At 43.7% G+C, this 14,744-nt stretch overlaps 1 protein-coding gene across 4 annotated transcripts in view; it reads right to left on the bottom strand.

Annotated features, from left to right (window-relative positions):
* Positions 1-1,583: 1,583 nt before the first annotated feature.
* Positions 1,584-14,744, bottom strand: part of zmynd11 (zinc finger, MYND-type containing 11) — a 45,879-nt gene continuing 32,718 nt past the window's right edge. For 3 of the 4 annotated variants that reach the window (XM_075482651.1, XM_075482654.1, XM_075482652.1), the window contains 8 exons: positions 13,621-13,676; positions 13,450-13,527; positions 13,061-13,179; positions 10,748-11,057; positions 9,067-9,141; positions 7,377-7,655; positions 7,120-7,305; positions 1,584-5,107 (listed from right to left, as the gene is read on the bottom strand). In XM_075482651.1, the coding sequence (XP_075338766.1) occupies positions 4,985-5,107; positions 7,120-7,305; positions 7,377-7,655; positions 9,067-9,141; positions 10,748-11,057; positions 13,061-13,179; positions 13,450-13,527; positions 13,621-13,676 (1,226 nt within the window). In that variant the 3' untranslated portion in view covers positions 1,584-4,984. The remainder of the gene's footprint in view (positions 5,108-7,119; positions 7,306-7,376; positions 7,656-9,066; positions 9,142-10,747; positions 11,058-13,060; positions 13,180-13,449; positions 13,528-13,620; positions 13,677-14,744) is intronic. The other variant, XM_075482653.1, reaches the window with a different exon arrangement.

Genomic DNA, 14,744 nt, shown 5'->3' with positions numbered 1-14,744 from the left:
CTTTGGCTGCATCGTTTCCCTCTGCTTCAACTGAAAAAACATTCCAGCTTCTTCCTTCTTCTTCCCTCTAACCCTCAGAAGGTACGTTGTCCGAAGCCAGAATTCAAACATTAAAGCAGACAGTTTTAAATCAGAGTTTAAATCAAGCTTTCTTACCTTCAGCTGCAGCTTCTCTTCGTCTCAGATTAAACTCCACAGCCTCTCCAGAAACACCATTACTGGTGTCAGTTTTTCACAGGAACTACTTCTTCAGCAGAAAGTAGTTCCGGCTGATCAACATCATCCACCGTAACAGGACGGTTTCAGAGCTTAAGGTCTTCTGCTCCACTAAAGGGTCAAAGCTCGGCGAAAGTAACACAAACGGAGCCGCGGGGACTTGTTGATACATTTATTTCCTCCATGTTAGCACATAGAATATATTTATATACATATTGCTAGCTAAAGTGTCAACACGAAGGTTGAGAGCATAAAAAAAATGATGACATGGTTAATAGTTTACATGTGGACAGAAGATCTTGACCTACAAAAAAAAAGTGAGAACGAAAGAACCTTTTACGCCGATTTTATTCCTGTTAAATGTACTTTGAGCACAAGTGGGATTCATGTAGCACTCGCGCAGTATTTGATACTAAAACACCCCGGAATAAGAGCAGTGAAACGTCCAGTTATGGGTCAACCATCTCATCGATTTTCTCACTTTTTCCCCGACAGAAAACACACGTGTGAAAGCACGGAAGTTTCAGTAAAAATAAAATAAAACAAAATAAAAACATTGTCATATTGCATCACTCTGACGGAGCGCAACTACGTCCTTTTTTTTTTTTTTTTTTTAAGTTTGCATGAGGGGATAAAAAAAGAAAAGAAAAAGGAGCTGGAGATACACACCTTTTACTCATGCAGGTAAAAAACCAGAGATACAAAGTGGAATGACATCAAAAGGTTTCACAGACACGGATGAAACGAATGAGAAGACGCAGCGAAACCGTCACGACTGGATGGACGAATATAAAAACAGCAGATTGGGAGGGTTATGGGGGGGGCTGAGGTCCTTTTATTGGCTGTGACGTGACATTCAGGACAGCTGGGAAATGTTTGGACACTTTGGAAGGTGCAGAGTGTTTCAGATAAAAGTTTTAAAAAAAATAACCACACCTGCCGATATGAGCGCAGCTGTACATGGTACAAAACTAGCACCGACAGTCATCCGGAGCACTGAAAACAGAGGAAATTCATCTGAAAACAGAGGAAATTCATCTGAAAACAGAAGGAATTCATCTGAAAACAGAGCAAATTCATCTGAAAACAGAGGAAATTCATCTGAAAACAGAGGAAATTCATCTGAAAACAGAAGGAATTCATCTGAAAACAGAGCAAATTCATCTGAAAACAGAGGGAATTCATCTGAAAACAGAGCAAATTCATCTGAAAACAGAGAATTCATCTGAAAACAGAGGGAATTCATCTTAAAACAGAAGGAATTCATCTGAAAACAGAGAATTCATCTGAAAACAGAAGGAATTCATCTGAAAACAGAGGGAATTCATCTTAAAACAGAAGGAATTCATCTGAAAACAGGGAACAGAGGGAATTCATCTGAAAACAGAGGGAATTCATCTGAAAACAGAAGGAATTCATCTGAAAACAGAAGGAATTCATCTGAAAACAGCAAATTCATCTGAAAACAGAGGGAATTCATCTGAAAACAGAGGAAATTCATCTGAAAACAGAGGAAATTCATCTGAAAACAGAGGGAATTCATCTGAAAACAGAAGGAATTCATCTGAAAACAAAAGGAATTCATCTGAAAACAGGGAATTCATCTGAAAACAGAGGGAATTCATTTACAATGTGCACACGGAACACGAAGGAGGGCAAACTGACAGGGTGGCATCGTATTTACATGTAGTGCAATGATGAAGAAGACTTTTAGGAGAGAACTGTGACCGAGTACGAGCAAAAAGGAAATCCGGATGTCTGATAGACGCTGTGACCTGAGACCATTCATCCCGCTCCACTTCCCCAAAAACCCAAAGGAAGGATCTTTAATCCACGTCATCGATTTAAAGTCTAAAACTCTTTCGCTCAGAGGAACGTATTCTGCTTTCTGCATCCTGGTCTCTGCTGCCTTTCCCCTGGAAAAACTGGTTTTCTCTGAACTATTTTGGAAGGATGTTTGAATTCCTGAAACTGGAGAGAGACTGAAGGTAGGGCCGTCACTTTTCCCAGCTTTATGAGGACATCGTGGCTGCTCCTGCGTACCGAACGCAGGCTAAAACTAAACGTGTGGCAGGTTAGTTTCATATCGTGGCTCCATCATAAGCTCCTGAAACCCGCCTTTCCCCAAAAGAAAATACGACTATAATACGAAATACCTCATCTTTATGGTCAAAGTCCAAAATACTTCCAAACACAGCTTCCCAGATTACTTTAGCAAACACAACATTAGCTTGTTTCACCGAGAGGTTAGCATTGGGTCAACGATGCTAAAAACGCCCTCTGCTGGTTCCCAAGGCAAACTACCTCCAATCCGTCTGATCAGCCAATGGCCTGAAGCACTTCCAGGTTGAACGTTTGGACACATTTAAACGCATTTTTCGGACTTTTCGTGAGAAAAAGTGACAGGCCTACCGGAGGAGGGAACTCACGAGTGAGGATGCGCAGAACTGTGACACGATAACCGAATTTAAACACGCCGTTCGCTTCCCGTCAACGTGTTTTGACCTTTTTTTAAAGGCCCGTTTTTCCTCTAATCTTCCTTGGAATTTAGGAAGGACGAACCAAGAAACGGGAAGGGCCGAACGTCCAACCAAAGAAGAAGAGCGAATCTGAGTCATGTACAATTAACATGTTTACATCTTAAAGTGATACACTTAAAGAGAAAGCCTCAGAAAACCTGGAACAAAAGTTAACTGCGTATCATCCAAACGATGGACAGCTTTAGAAACAACAACACTATTTTAGTTTACTGTACAACAATCCTGCTTCGTGCTGTTCTTGCTGCCAACTGATTCCAGAAGAAAACACAGAAGAACGGCGAACCACTCAAAAAAACTGAGCGTTTCCATTGTTACCGAGTCACAAAGCTCTGAAATGTTCCTTTAAAGGAGACCAGACCAGTTCAAGACGAATTAACCACTCGTTCAGTTTGCTGAATCCGTGCAAAAAATACGAATCGTATTCGTTTGGTTAGGTTTAGGCAACCGAGCCAATCAGAGGGCGTCGTTTTAAAGCCACGATGATGAGGAAACGGCGCCGTATTTGCTGTAATTCAGTAGAAGAAGAAGTAGTGGTCCCAAACCTGGACATGGAGAGAGCTCTTCCTCAGGAATTACTTAGTTTGACCCCATTTAACCTTTTCTTATATTCACATCTTCTACGTAACGAGTCGGAAACAACGAGAATCGGTTCATCTGAACCGTTGACAACAAAAGAAACACGGGCCAAGATTAGTCTCTGCTTTAAATTGCTGTTAATGAAACTCAACACCAAACAGAAGCCTTCAATTCTGACATTTGTAATCATTTGAATCCTTTAACGGGAAGAAAAAGCTAAAAAAAAATATATGAGAGACGGAGGGGGGTGAAGAATGTGGTCAAAGTTTCACATAATTCATGAGATCAGGTGGGAGCCAATAGGAAACCGGATTGGCTGTAAACAAATTCCTAATAATCATAATATCTGAGGTAAAGGAGGAAAAAAAACTAAATAAATCACAAACCGGCAATTTCATCGCCCCTTTTTAAAACAAAGTGTGATTCCGAACACGAGAAAGCTGATCGTTCACGTCTGCACATGGTTTTTATATCGGTCCATCCGGTCTTCTTCTTATCATTATTTCACCGCCACAAAACGGAAAAGAGACGAAACTATGAAGCTATAAACATGCACGTGAGCCTCGCTGGAAGCTGAGAGGATGAGAAAAGAAAACAGGCACTGACCACCAACAACAGCATACGCAGTAAAAGAGTCTCTTAGCTAGTCACTCTAATAAAAAAACAAACAAAAACAAAAAAACAAAGATGGATTCCATGTGTACATCACTATAAAAATGACACCAATGAAAAATATACATCAGCTTTGACGACGGGCCGGAGGAAACGAGGACCTGCTGGATCTTCTCAGGAAGGTTCAACAAATAACTTTTTGGCATTTTTTTTGGGGGGGGGGGGGGGGTTGATAAAAAAATTAAATGTGCAAAAAAAAAGAAATTTAAAATCAATCGTGTGACCTCTCCAAGATCCAGCTCAGGAAAACGTGACATTTTCCCCAATTTAGGGCAAATTAAACAGTAAAACAACCCAAAACGAGTGCAGAATTATATTAATTATGATCATCACCAAACATGGAAGATAACCGGTCGGCATCTCTAAGGCCGACATCGTGACCCTGTTTCCAATGAGCGACTCGAGGACGAAAAGGTTTTTTTTTTTTAGGTAGAAATGATAAAAAGGTGCAATTCACCACAATAGATTCATGGAAAAAAAAAAAAAAGGATTTTTGTCCACAGTTAAATACGTTTATGCAGTTTTTTTTGTTGGTTTTTAAACGGTTTTCTGTATGAAAGCGGAACGAGTTTTTGTTTTTTTACGCTAAATGTTTTTTTGTAGGATTTATGATGTGTTTGTTGCATTTACAGTAAGAAAAAAGTCGTAGTTTTTTTTAAAAATCCAGGTAACAAAATGTTTTCAGTTAATGCTCACTTGTTCCGACACGCTTAAATAACACAATCCGACACCAAATCTGCACTTCGGGGAGGAAGGAAGGAGGAAAATCATACCAATAACGGAGGGGGGGGCGTTAAATAATAACACCTGCTCGCCACGCAGGAGAACACGGGGTCCACAAAGTTTTCAGGAGGGCGAAGAGAGAGGCGGGAGGGATAACTGTGTTATGTGTGTGTTGGTTGAAGACACTGACTGACAGGAGGAAGGGGGGGCGAGAGCCTATGGCGTGCTGCGTGAGGTCAGAGGGGGGCGGGGCTTGTTCATCTCTTCCTGCGGCAGGTTCGTTTGTGGTCGGCGTGCCAGTGCTCCTGCTGACACTTGATGGAGCAGTACGAGGTGTTCCAGCAGCAGTGGTACATGGCCTCCTCTTCACAGTTATAACACTGAAAGGGGCAAAAAAAGGGCCAAAAAAGGGCAGTTTTAGCAGCAAATAACACAAGAATCATTTAAATCAGTAAAATATTACAGCTGAAACATCCATGTGTAGCAATATTAGCTAAAGTTAAAGGGATAGGGGCAAAAAAGGGCCAAAAAAGGGCTGTTTTAGCACCAAATAACCATTTAAATCAGTAAAATATTACAGTTGAAACATCCATGTGTAGCAATATTAGCTAAAGTTAAAGGGATAGGGCCAAAAAAGGGCAGTTTTAGCAGCAAATAACACAATAATCATTTAAATCAGTAAAATATTACAGCTGAAACATCCATGTGTAGCAATATTAGCTAAAGTTAAAGAGATAGGGGCAAAAAAGGGCCAAAAAAGGGCTGTTTTAGCACCAAATAACCATTTAAATCAGTAAAATATTACAGTTGAAACATCCATGTGTAGCAATATTAGCTAAAGTTAAAGGGATAGGGGCAAAAAAGGGCCAACAAAAGGCTGTTTTAGCACCAAATAACCATTTAAATCAGTAAAATATTACAGTTGAAACATCCATGTGTAGCAATATTAGCTAAAGTTAAAGAGATAGGGGCAAAAAAAGGGGCAAAAAAGGGCTGTTTTAGCACCAAATAACCATTTAAATCACTAAAATATTACAGTTGAAACATCCATGTGTAGCAATATTAGCTAAAGTTAAAGGGATAGGGGCAAAAAAGGGCCAAAAAAGGCTGTTTTAGCACCAAATTTTCATTTAAATCACTAATATATTACAGTTGAAACATCCATGTGTAGCAATATTAGCTAAAGTTAAAGGGATAGGGGCAAAAAAGGGCCAAAAAAGGCTGTTTTAGCACCAAATAACCATTTAAATCAATAAAATATTACAGCTGAAACATCCATGTGTAGCAATATTAGCTAAAGTTAAAGGGATAGGGCCAAAAAAGGGCCAAAAAAGGCTGTTTTAGCACCAAATAACCATTTAAATCAATAAAATATTACAGCTGAAACATCCATGTGTAGCAATATTAGCTAAAGTTAAAGGAATAGGGGCAAAAAAGGCTGTTTTAGCACCAAATAACCATTTAAATCACTAAAATATTACAGCTGAAACATCCATGTGTAGCAATATTAGCTAAAGTTAAAGGAATAGGGGCAAAAAAGGGCCAAAAAAGGGCTGTTTTAGCACCAAATAACCATTTAAATCAGTAAAATATTACAGCTGAAACATCCATGTGTAGCAATATTAGCTAAAGTTAAAGGAATAGGGGCAAAAAAGGGCCAAAAAAGGCTGTTTTAGCACCAAATAACCATTTAAAATCAGTAAAATATTACAGTTGAAACATCCATGTGTAGCAATATTAGCTAAAGTTAAAGGGATAGTTCGTCTCTTTTGACATGAAGCTGTATGACATCCCATACTAGCAATATCATACCATTATTGTAAAATTATTAAAGTATCACTGCCTGCTGTGCAGACCGAGCAGCAAACACCGTAACAGGCGCGGCTGTCGGCAGGCGGCAGCAGGCAGTGATACGAAGGGAGAGAAAATAGGGCCAAGCGATTGTGAGGTCTGACTTTTTCCTGGAGAACCATTTTGTGATGCAAATGTATTACTCTGTTGAACGCATATTGTTCTGAGAAGCAAAACGCTTTATTTTTTAAACCCCAGCCAACTAGCCGGACTACCTTCATCAACACCAAAACGAGGCTGGAACTCTGCTCACAGGACGCAGCAGGGGGTAAGAAGATGTTCAGAAATGATGTTGCTGATATGGGATGTCACACAGCTTCATGTCAAAAGAGGCGAACTGTCCCTTTAAAACCCATTTTTATTGCCTGGCTTCTAACCCAGCATGAGACTCTGTTTCTGTTATTGTTTATTATTGTTTTTACCTTATATTTCGTGTTGATATTCACGTACAGCACTTTGTTTCAGCCACGGCTGTTCTAAAGGGCTTTATAAATAAAGTTGAGTATCGTCAGCATATCGGCTGACTCGGCCGATCACTCACCCACTGCTTCTTCTTGGTCTGGGAGACGAGCTGCTTGTGTTGGGCCACCAGCTTCTTCACCTCCTCCACCAGCTCCTCTTTACACTTCTCCTTCACCTGCTTGCACTTCCTCTCCATCTCCGCCTGAGCCGCTGACACCGCCTTGCTGACCGCCTGCCGCTTCTCCTCCTCCATCTCGGCGCGGAGCTGGAAGGACAGACGCCGTCAGAAGGCGCCGGCTCGCCGCCGCGGCCCTTAAAAACGCTCGTCCCACTTACCTTCTCCAGCGCTTCCCTGACCACCCTCTCCGTCTCCCGCTTGTTGTCGGCCTTCATCATCTCCTTCACGTCGTTGAAGACCTTGGTGTACTTCTCGTGGCACATGTTCTGGCAGGCCACGTCGCTGTTGGTTTGGGTGCCGCGGTGCAGCGTGCGCGGCGACCCCCCGCCGGCCTTCTTGGTCTGCGTGGACACCGACAGCTTCTCCGGCTGCTGGGGCGCCGAGGACACCGGGATCTCCTGGCTGGAGCTGACCGCCTCCATCTCCGGCTCCGGGTCCTGGTGGAGCCAAGAGGGTTCAAACGCAGAGTCAGACAGTCAGTCATGGCTTTTAGACAAAGGTTTGCGACATTCTGTGGCACAGAAAACAGCAGATCAGAGGTTCATGCTTTTATTCTGAGGGTCGGCACCTCCGGGTCTTATATAAACCGGCCTTAACGGTCCTTGAATGGGACGGGTTTAGGGGAAAAAAAAAAATCTGTTTTCTGCTGCTTCTCCACTGGCTCCGTCCCATCTTTATAGAACTATTCAGACCTGAGAACCGTTTAAATCAAGCTGGAAAAGAACCATGAAGGTTCTGTGCAAATCACTGACGGAATATTACTTTAAAGATGATCGACAGCTTGTGATAGAAGAATAGAATCAGTTTTTATTCAGATTTAGTGTTTCTTTTTTGTTTTGTTTGAACTTTTGATGAATGAAATAAACTAAAAAACTAAAAACTGTCCTGAAAAGTCCTGAAGTACCTTCCAGTTTCACTTTGATCCAGTTTCACTTGGTTCCCGTTTCACTTTTGATCCCGTTTCACCCGGTTCCCTTTTCACCCGGTTCCCGTTTCACTCGGTTCCCGTTTCACTCGGTTCCCGTTTCACTTTGATCCCGCTTCACTCGGTTCCCGCTTCACTCGGTTCCCGCTTCACTTTGATCCCGCTTCACTCGGTTCCCGCTTCACTCGGTTCCCGCTTCACTTGTGTTCCCGCTTCACTCGGTTCCCGTTTCACTTGTGTTCCCGCTTCACTCGGTTCCCGCTTCACTTGTGTTCCCGCTTCACTCGGTTCCCGTTTCACTTGTGTTCCCGCTTCACTCGGTTCCCGCTTCACTTGTGTTCCCGCTTCACTCGGTTCCCGTTTCACTTGTGTTCCCGCTTCACTCGGTTCCCGCTTCACTCGGTTCCCGCTTCACTTGTGTTCCCGCTTCACTCGGTTCCCGCTTCACTTGTGTTCCCGCTTCACTCGGTTCCCGTTTCACTTGTGTTCCCGCTTCACTCGGTTCCCGTTTCACTTGTGTTCCCGCTTCACTCGGTTCCCGCTTCACTTGTGTTCCCGCTTCACTCGGTTCCCGTTTCACTTGTGTTCCCGCTTCACTCGGTTCCCGCTTCACTTGTGTTCCCGCTTCACTCGGTTCCCGCTTCACTTGTGTTCCCGCTTCACTCGGTTCCCGCTTCACTCGGTTCCCGCTTCAATCGGTTCCCGTTTCACTCTGTTCCAGCTTCACTCGGTTCCCGCTTCACTTTCATTGGCTGCTGAATTATTTGCAACCAGAAATCATCGATGCTTCCTTTATATTTTGGTGTTTTGTCCCTTTTGTTTTAACCCTAACCCTCTCCCATCAGAAAACTCTTCACATGTAGTTATTTTTATTCAGTTTTTGGTTTAGAATCAAACAATAAACACATTTTTGTTTTACTCACACTGGTTTCCTCTTTGGGCTCGACTATTTGAGACCGGCGGCTTTTCTTCGCCTTGGGCTCCTGACTTCCTTTGAGCTGCAGACATTAAACATAAACAAAAAAACGAGACACGAATGCAGGATAAATGAGTTTCTTTTTATATCAAAATACAGACAGAATATGGAAATATTCTGAGTTCTTCGCTTTGTAAACGTAAACGTTTCAGACCTTTAAAACTACTTCAAATCATCTTTAAAACGATTCGTGATTGTGCAATTTATCATATTACCACCATGAGGAGGAAGAAGAAGAAGAAGAGGAAAAGAAGAAGAAGAACAACTTTTGTTTTAAAGAAAGTTTCAGTACAAACAAGGGCTGTGTTAGAAACCGCATAATTCTCCCACTACTCATACTAACTTTAACATTTTTTAAGTTCCCGGATGCATACTAGATTCTCCTAAATGTTGGGTATGCATCATGAGGTTACTACTCATACTCAAACTACCCAAGATGCAACGTAACGTGACGTCGCCGATCCTCATTTCCTGTCAAAACGGCAGTTTCAAGCTAGCTACAACGAGGGTAGGTTCACTTCCTGTTTTCAAAACAAAAGCACCAATTGTATGGTAATGGCTTTCCCTGTGATAAAAGGCAACGAGTATTTTATTTTGTGAAAATAACAGGAAGTGCGTTGCTCACTGCGGCTAGCTTTAGTAGCGCCGAATTCGTGGGAACAAAATTGTAAATAGCCGGTATTTTGTCAGGTTTTCAACACGTTGGGGATCTAAACGACTACTTTCTCTCCTGAAAATGTTTCAAATGTTGCTAAAGTTTACAGAGTTTAGAGCTTAAGAGAAATCAGCTTCAGACCGGCTGATTTCGGCTCGGGCAGGAGCGAAATGCATTGTGGGTAAACGCTCTGCATACTGTCTGATCGATGAGTATGCAGTATGTAGTATGTAGTATGTAGTATGTAGTATGTAGTACGCAGTATGGAAGTATGTAGTATGTAGTATGCAGTATGCAGTATGTAGTATGCAGTATGTAGTATGCAGTATGCAGTATGCAGTATGCCGTATGCAGTATGCAGTATGTAGTATGCAGTATGTAGTATGCAGTATGTAAGTATGCAGTATGTAGTATGCAGTATGTAGTATGCAGTATGTAGTATGCCGTATGCAGTATGCAGTATGTAGTATGTAGTATGCAGTATGCAGTATGTAGTATGTAGTATGCAGTATGTAGTATGCAGTATGCCGTATGCAGTATGCAGTATGTAGTATGCAGTATGTAGTATGCAGTATGCAGTATGTAGTATGCAGTATGCAGTATGTAGTATGTAGTATGCAGTATGCAGTATGTAGTATGCAGTATGCAGTATGTAGTATGTAGTATGTAAGTATGTAGTATGCGGTTTCGAACACAGCCTACGTGTTGTTTAATGTGTGTTTTAGTGAGTCTGCAGCATCGTCAGCTGCTGTTTAAATAAAGTTCTGACAGAGAAAACTGGCCTGAAAACCTCAGATGAAGTTTAAACGAGCCACAAAGTCGAGTTTGTTCCTGTTTAACATGCACCGTGACAGAAATGCACACAACAGCTGATTCATCGTCAAAATAATTTGTTTTTTTTGTTTTGCCGAATGCCGATAAAACTTCACGGGTCCAGAAAAGAAAAGCAGATTTGTGTTTTTGTGGCACTCACATGTCGGACCTGCTCGTTGCTGGTGGAGGAGATGCTGGACTCTGCTTCGTCCGTCCGCTCCAGCCGCTCCGGCCTCCCGCCGACTTCCTCCTGCTGCTGCCGTTGGCTCTGGCTCTGGTTCTGGTTCTGGTTCTGCTGGTGTGGCAGCGGGCCGTCCTCCATCTTCATTTTCCAGAAGCGCCCCTCCCTCAGGAAGCGCTGGTAGACCTCCAGCTCCTCGCACGCCTTCTTCCAGCCGCTGCTGCGCTTCACCTGCAGCTGCTGGACGCTCACCTTGATGTCCTGGATGTTGTCTGCGGGGATCCAGGCTCTGCAGAGGAGAACCAGGCAGGACCGTCAGAGCAATGCAGCCGGCCCAACTACCCGTAACACAGCCTGGCGTTTATCTCCCTGAAACCCAACAAATGCCCAGCAGGTGGCAGCCTGAGAGCACGACGGCCAATCTATTGTTCACAGGACATTTTGTTTGGCCAGTCGGGAACAGAAAAGTCATTAAGTAGATAGTTTAACTGAGTAAAAGCAGTTTTATCAAGCAGAACGAGCTCCATCACATCTTAAAGATCTCATTATAAGTTATTTTCCCAACAGAGCCTTCAGTTATCAGGCCCCTCTCTGTGGGACCAGCTGCCAGTTTGGGAGGCAGAGCCTTCAGTTATCAGGCCCCTCTCTGTGGAACCAGCTGCCAGTTTGGGAGGCAGAGCCTTCAGTTATCAGGCCCCTCTCTGTGGAACCAGCTGCCAGTTTGGGAGGCAGAGCCTTCAGTTATCAGGCCCCTCTCTGTGGAACCAGCTGCCAGTTTGGGAGGCAGAGCCTTCAGTTATCAGGCCCCTCTCTGTGGAACCAGCTGCCAGTTTGGGAGGCAGAGCCTTCAGTTATCAGGCCCCTCTCTGTGGAACCAGCTGCCAGTTTGGGAGGCAGAGCCTTCAGTTATCAGGCCCCTCTCTTGTGGAACCAGCTGCCAGTTTGGGAGGCAGAGCCTTCAGTTATCAGGCCCCTCTCTGTGGAACCAGCTGCCAGTTTGGGAGGCAGAGCCTTCAGTTATCAGGCCCCTCTCTGAGGAACCAGCTGCCAGTTTGGGAGGCAGAGCCTTCAGTTATCAGGCCCCTCTCTGTGGAACCAGCTGCCAGTTTGGGAGGCAGAGCCTTCAGTTATCAGGCCCCTCTCTGTGGAACCAGCTGCCAGTTTGAGAGGCAGAGCCTTCAGTTATCAGGCCCCTCTCTGTGGGACCAGCTGCCAGTTTGGGAGGCAGAGCCTTCAGTTATCAGGCCCCTCTCTGTGGAACCAGCTGCCAGTTTGGGAGGCAGAGCCTTCAGTTATCAGGCCCCTCTCTGTGGATCCAGCTGCCAGTTTGGGAGGCAGAGCCTTCAGTTATCAGGCCCCTCTCTGTGGAACCAGCTGCCAGTTTGGGAGGCAGAGCCTTCAGTTATCAGGCCCCTCTCTGTGGAACCAGCTGCCAGTTTGGGAGGCAGAGCCTTCAGTTATCAGGCCCCTCTCTGTGGAACCAGCTGCCAGTTTGGGAGGCAGAGCCTTCAGTTATCAGGCCCCTCTCTGTGGAACCAGCTGCCAGTTTGGGAGGCAGAGCCTTCAGTTATCAGGCCCCTCTCTGTGGAACCAGCTGCCAGTTTGGGAGGCAGAGCCTTCAGTTATCAGGCCCCTCTCTGCCTTTAAGACCAGGCTTAAAACTTTCCTTTCTGATAAAGCTTATAGTTAGGGATGGCTCAGGTGATCCTGAAACATCCCATAGTTAAGCTGCTATAGGCCCAGCCTGCTGGGGGGCCTCATCTGTCACACCTTTCCTCACTTTACTCTCTTTTTCCCCCCGTTTAATTTCTCAAATGATATTATGTACATGTGACATTATTGTGGTCATTAACCTGTGTTTCCCTGTTCCAACAGGTATCCTTTGAATGGTGTTACAGTGTTTGTTGTCCCCTCTTTTCTGTCTTCTCAAACCCCAGCTGGTGGAGGCAGATGGCCACCCTTCCTGGTTCTGGTTCTGCCAGAGGTTTCTTCCTGTTAAAGGGAGTCGTTTCTCTCCACAGTCGCCTCAGGCTCAGGACGGGAGATTGGACTGAAGACAAGTTTCACTGCAATCTGTTGGTTTCCTTATCTGGGAAACTGTTTTTGAATTGGTTCTATATGAACGAATTAGATTATTTTATAAATAATTATGATTACAATGAATTAAATTCCAATTAGCTTGAATTGGACTTTATTATTGAAGTGCCTTGAGATGACATTTGTTGTATTTGGAGCTATATAAATAAAACTGAATTGAACAGTGGTGCTGGAGAGTCGTCCAGCTGTGCCCACCTCTGGTGCTGATGTCCAAAGAAGCGAACGTCCACCTGGTTGTCCTCCCGCTGAAGGACTTTGGCCGGCCAGTAGCCAAAGCCTTTCATCTTGGCCCACACCAGGTCATGATTGGGGGTCTGCACAGGAAAAGAAAAAAGCACACGATGCAAAAGGTGTCAACGTTAACGACAGAATCCGCCCAATGTTGGTGTGAACGTAGCTAAAATAAAATCTGAAATAACAGCTAAAATAACATCTGCTTCACCCACTACTGAGCTCCTAAACAGTCCCGATTCATCAAGATCAAATGGATTCAGGGAGAAGAAGTGCATCCAAACCACATCTTATAACTAAGTCCCAGAGAAAGTTGCACTTTATCCAGCCGAAGCCGGTTTGTTTATACTCACACAGGGGTAACAGAACCAGTTGTCTGGCCGAGCGTTCGACAGGTAGAAACAGTTCTTACACAACAACAACTCATTCAACTGGAAAAGAAAAGAGAACATGAATGAGGGGGAGAAGAGGGATAACTAAACAAAACCGTGTTGGATGCTGGCTGCTGTGGAAAGTGATGATACCTCATGGCACGTGTCACTGAAGAGCAACCGTGCGATCTCTGCCTGGTCGCTGTGAACTGCAGGAGACAAAACGACAGATTAAATGCTTGGATTCTAACATTGTGTGAGTTGCTTTTCCTATTATTCTTCTACTTTCTTCTGCAATTGAAGTCTATGGCAGCCCCATGAACTTTATGGTAAAAAGTTGTGAAATTTGGCACACGTAATCAGCACAGTTCCAAAGTAAAACTCAAGAATTTTCATGCGCCAAGAGTGTACTCTATAGCGCCACCAACACATCAAAGTTCAAAGTGCATCCAAATGCATAACTTTGGACTACTTGGTCCAAATTTCACAAATGAGGCATCGTTGGAATCCTTGGATCATGACGAGTCCTATGAGTTCTATTTGCGTATACTTAGATTTTCCGCCATTTTGAATTTTATCAAAAACTTTCAAAAAGCATTTCAGGTCACAGAGATTGTCCGATTTTTACGGGACTTGGCACAATGACTCTTAAAGGGACACTATGTAATATATTAAGTCATTTATTAGCTCAAATTAACATTTTCATTCATAAATTAGTCCTCATTGGTGTAAAATTATCTCTGTCAACAATCTCACTTATCCTCCTGAGTGAAGAATCACTTGTCTGTATCTATATAGAGCGGGCAAGCTCTTCTTCCACTCCCTGCTGCAATGCTTTTATTTCATGTAAAGCACTTTGAATTGTTTGTACATGAAATGTGCTATATAAATACATTTGATTTGATTTGATTTATGGAGGCTGCCATGTCCTTTCGGTCTATGAAAAACGACGAAGTGCAGAGAGGGACATAAAGCACTTCGAATCGCGTTTTCCCCCATTCTGACGTCACGTTTGCACGCAGCTAAAAACAGAGCCAGTCTACGCCATTAGACATTCTCTGGTATGAACCAGCCTGAACGGCCTGCACTTTTGTTGGCAATGGAAGACCATAGTTACGCCACGCCACAGGAGAAGGGATCCTCGTCGCCAAAAAAGCCAAAAAAAAGAATTGAAAAGGCAACGTGAGCTTCTTGAATCTTGACACATACCGCCTGCCGTAGTTCAACAACTTGCAGCGCACATTTGAAAACGTGAGGCGCTAGAGAGCAAATCCGTT

The sequence above is a fragment of the Odontesthes bonariensis genome, chromosome 14 (genome assembly GCF_027942865.1).
Source record: "Odontesthes bonariensis isolate fOdoBon6 chromosome 14, fOdoBon6.hap1, whole genome shotgun sequence".
NCBI lineage: Eukaryota > Metazoa > Chordata > Actinopteri > Atheriniformes > Atherinopsidae > Odontesthes > Odontesthes bonariensis.
The sequence above is the reverse complement of the archived record's forward strand: the minus strand, read 5'-3'. Positions and strand labels throughout refer to the sequence as shown.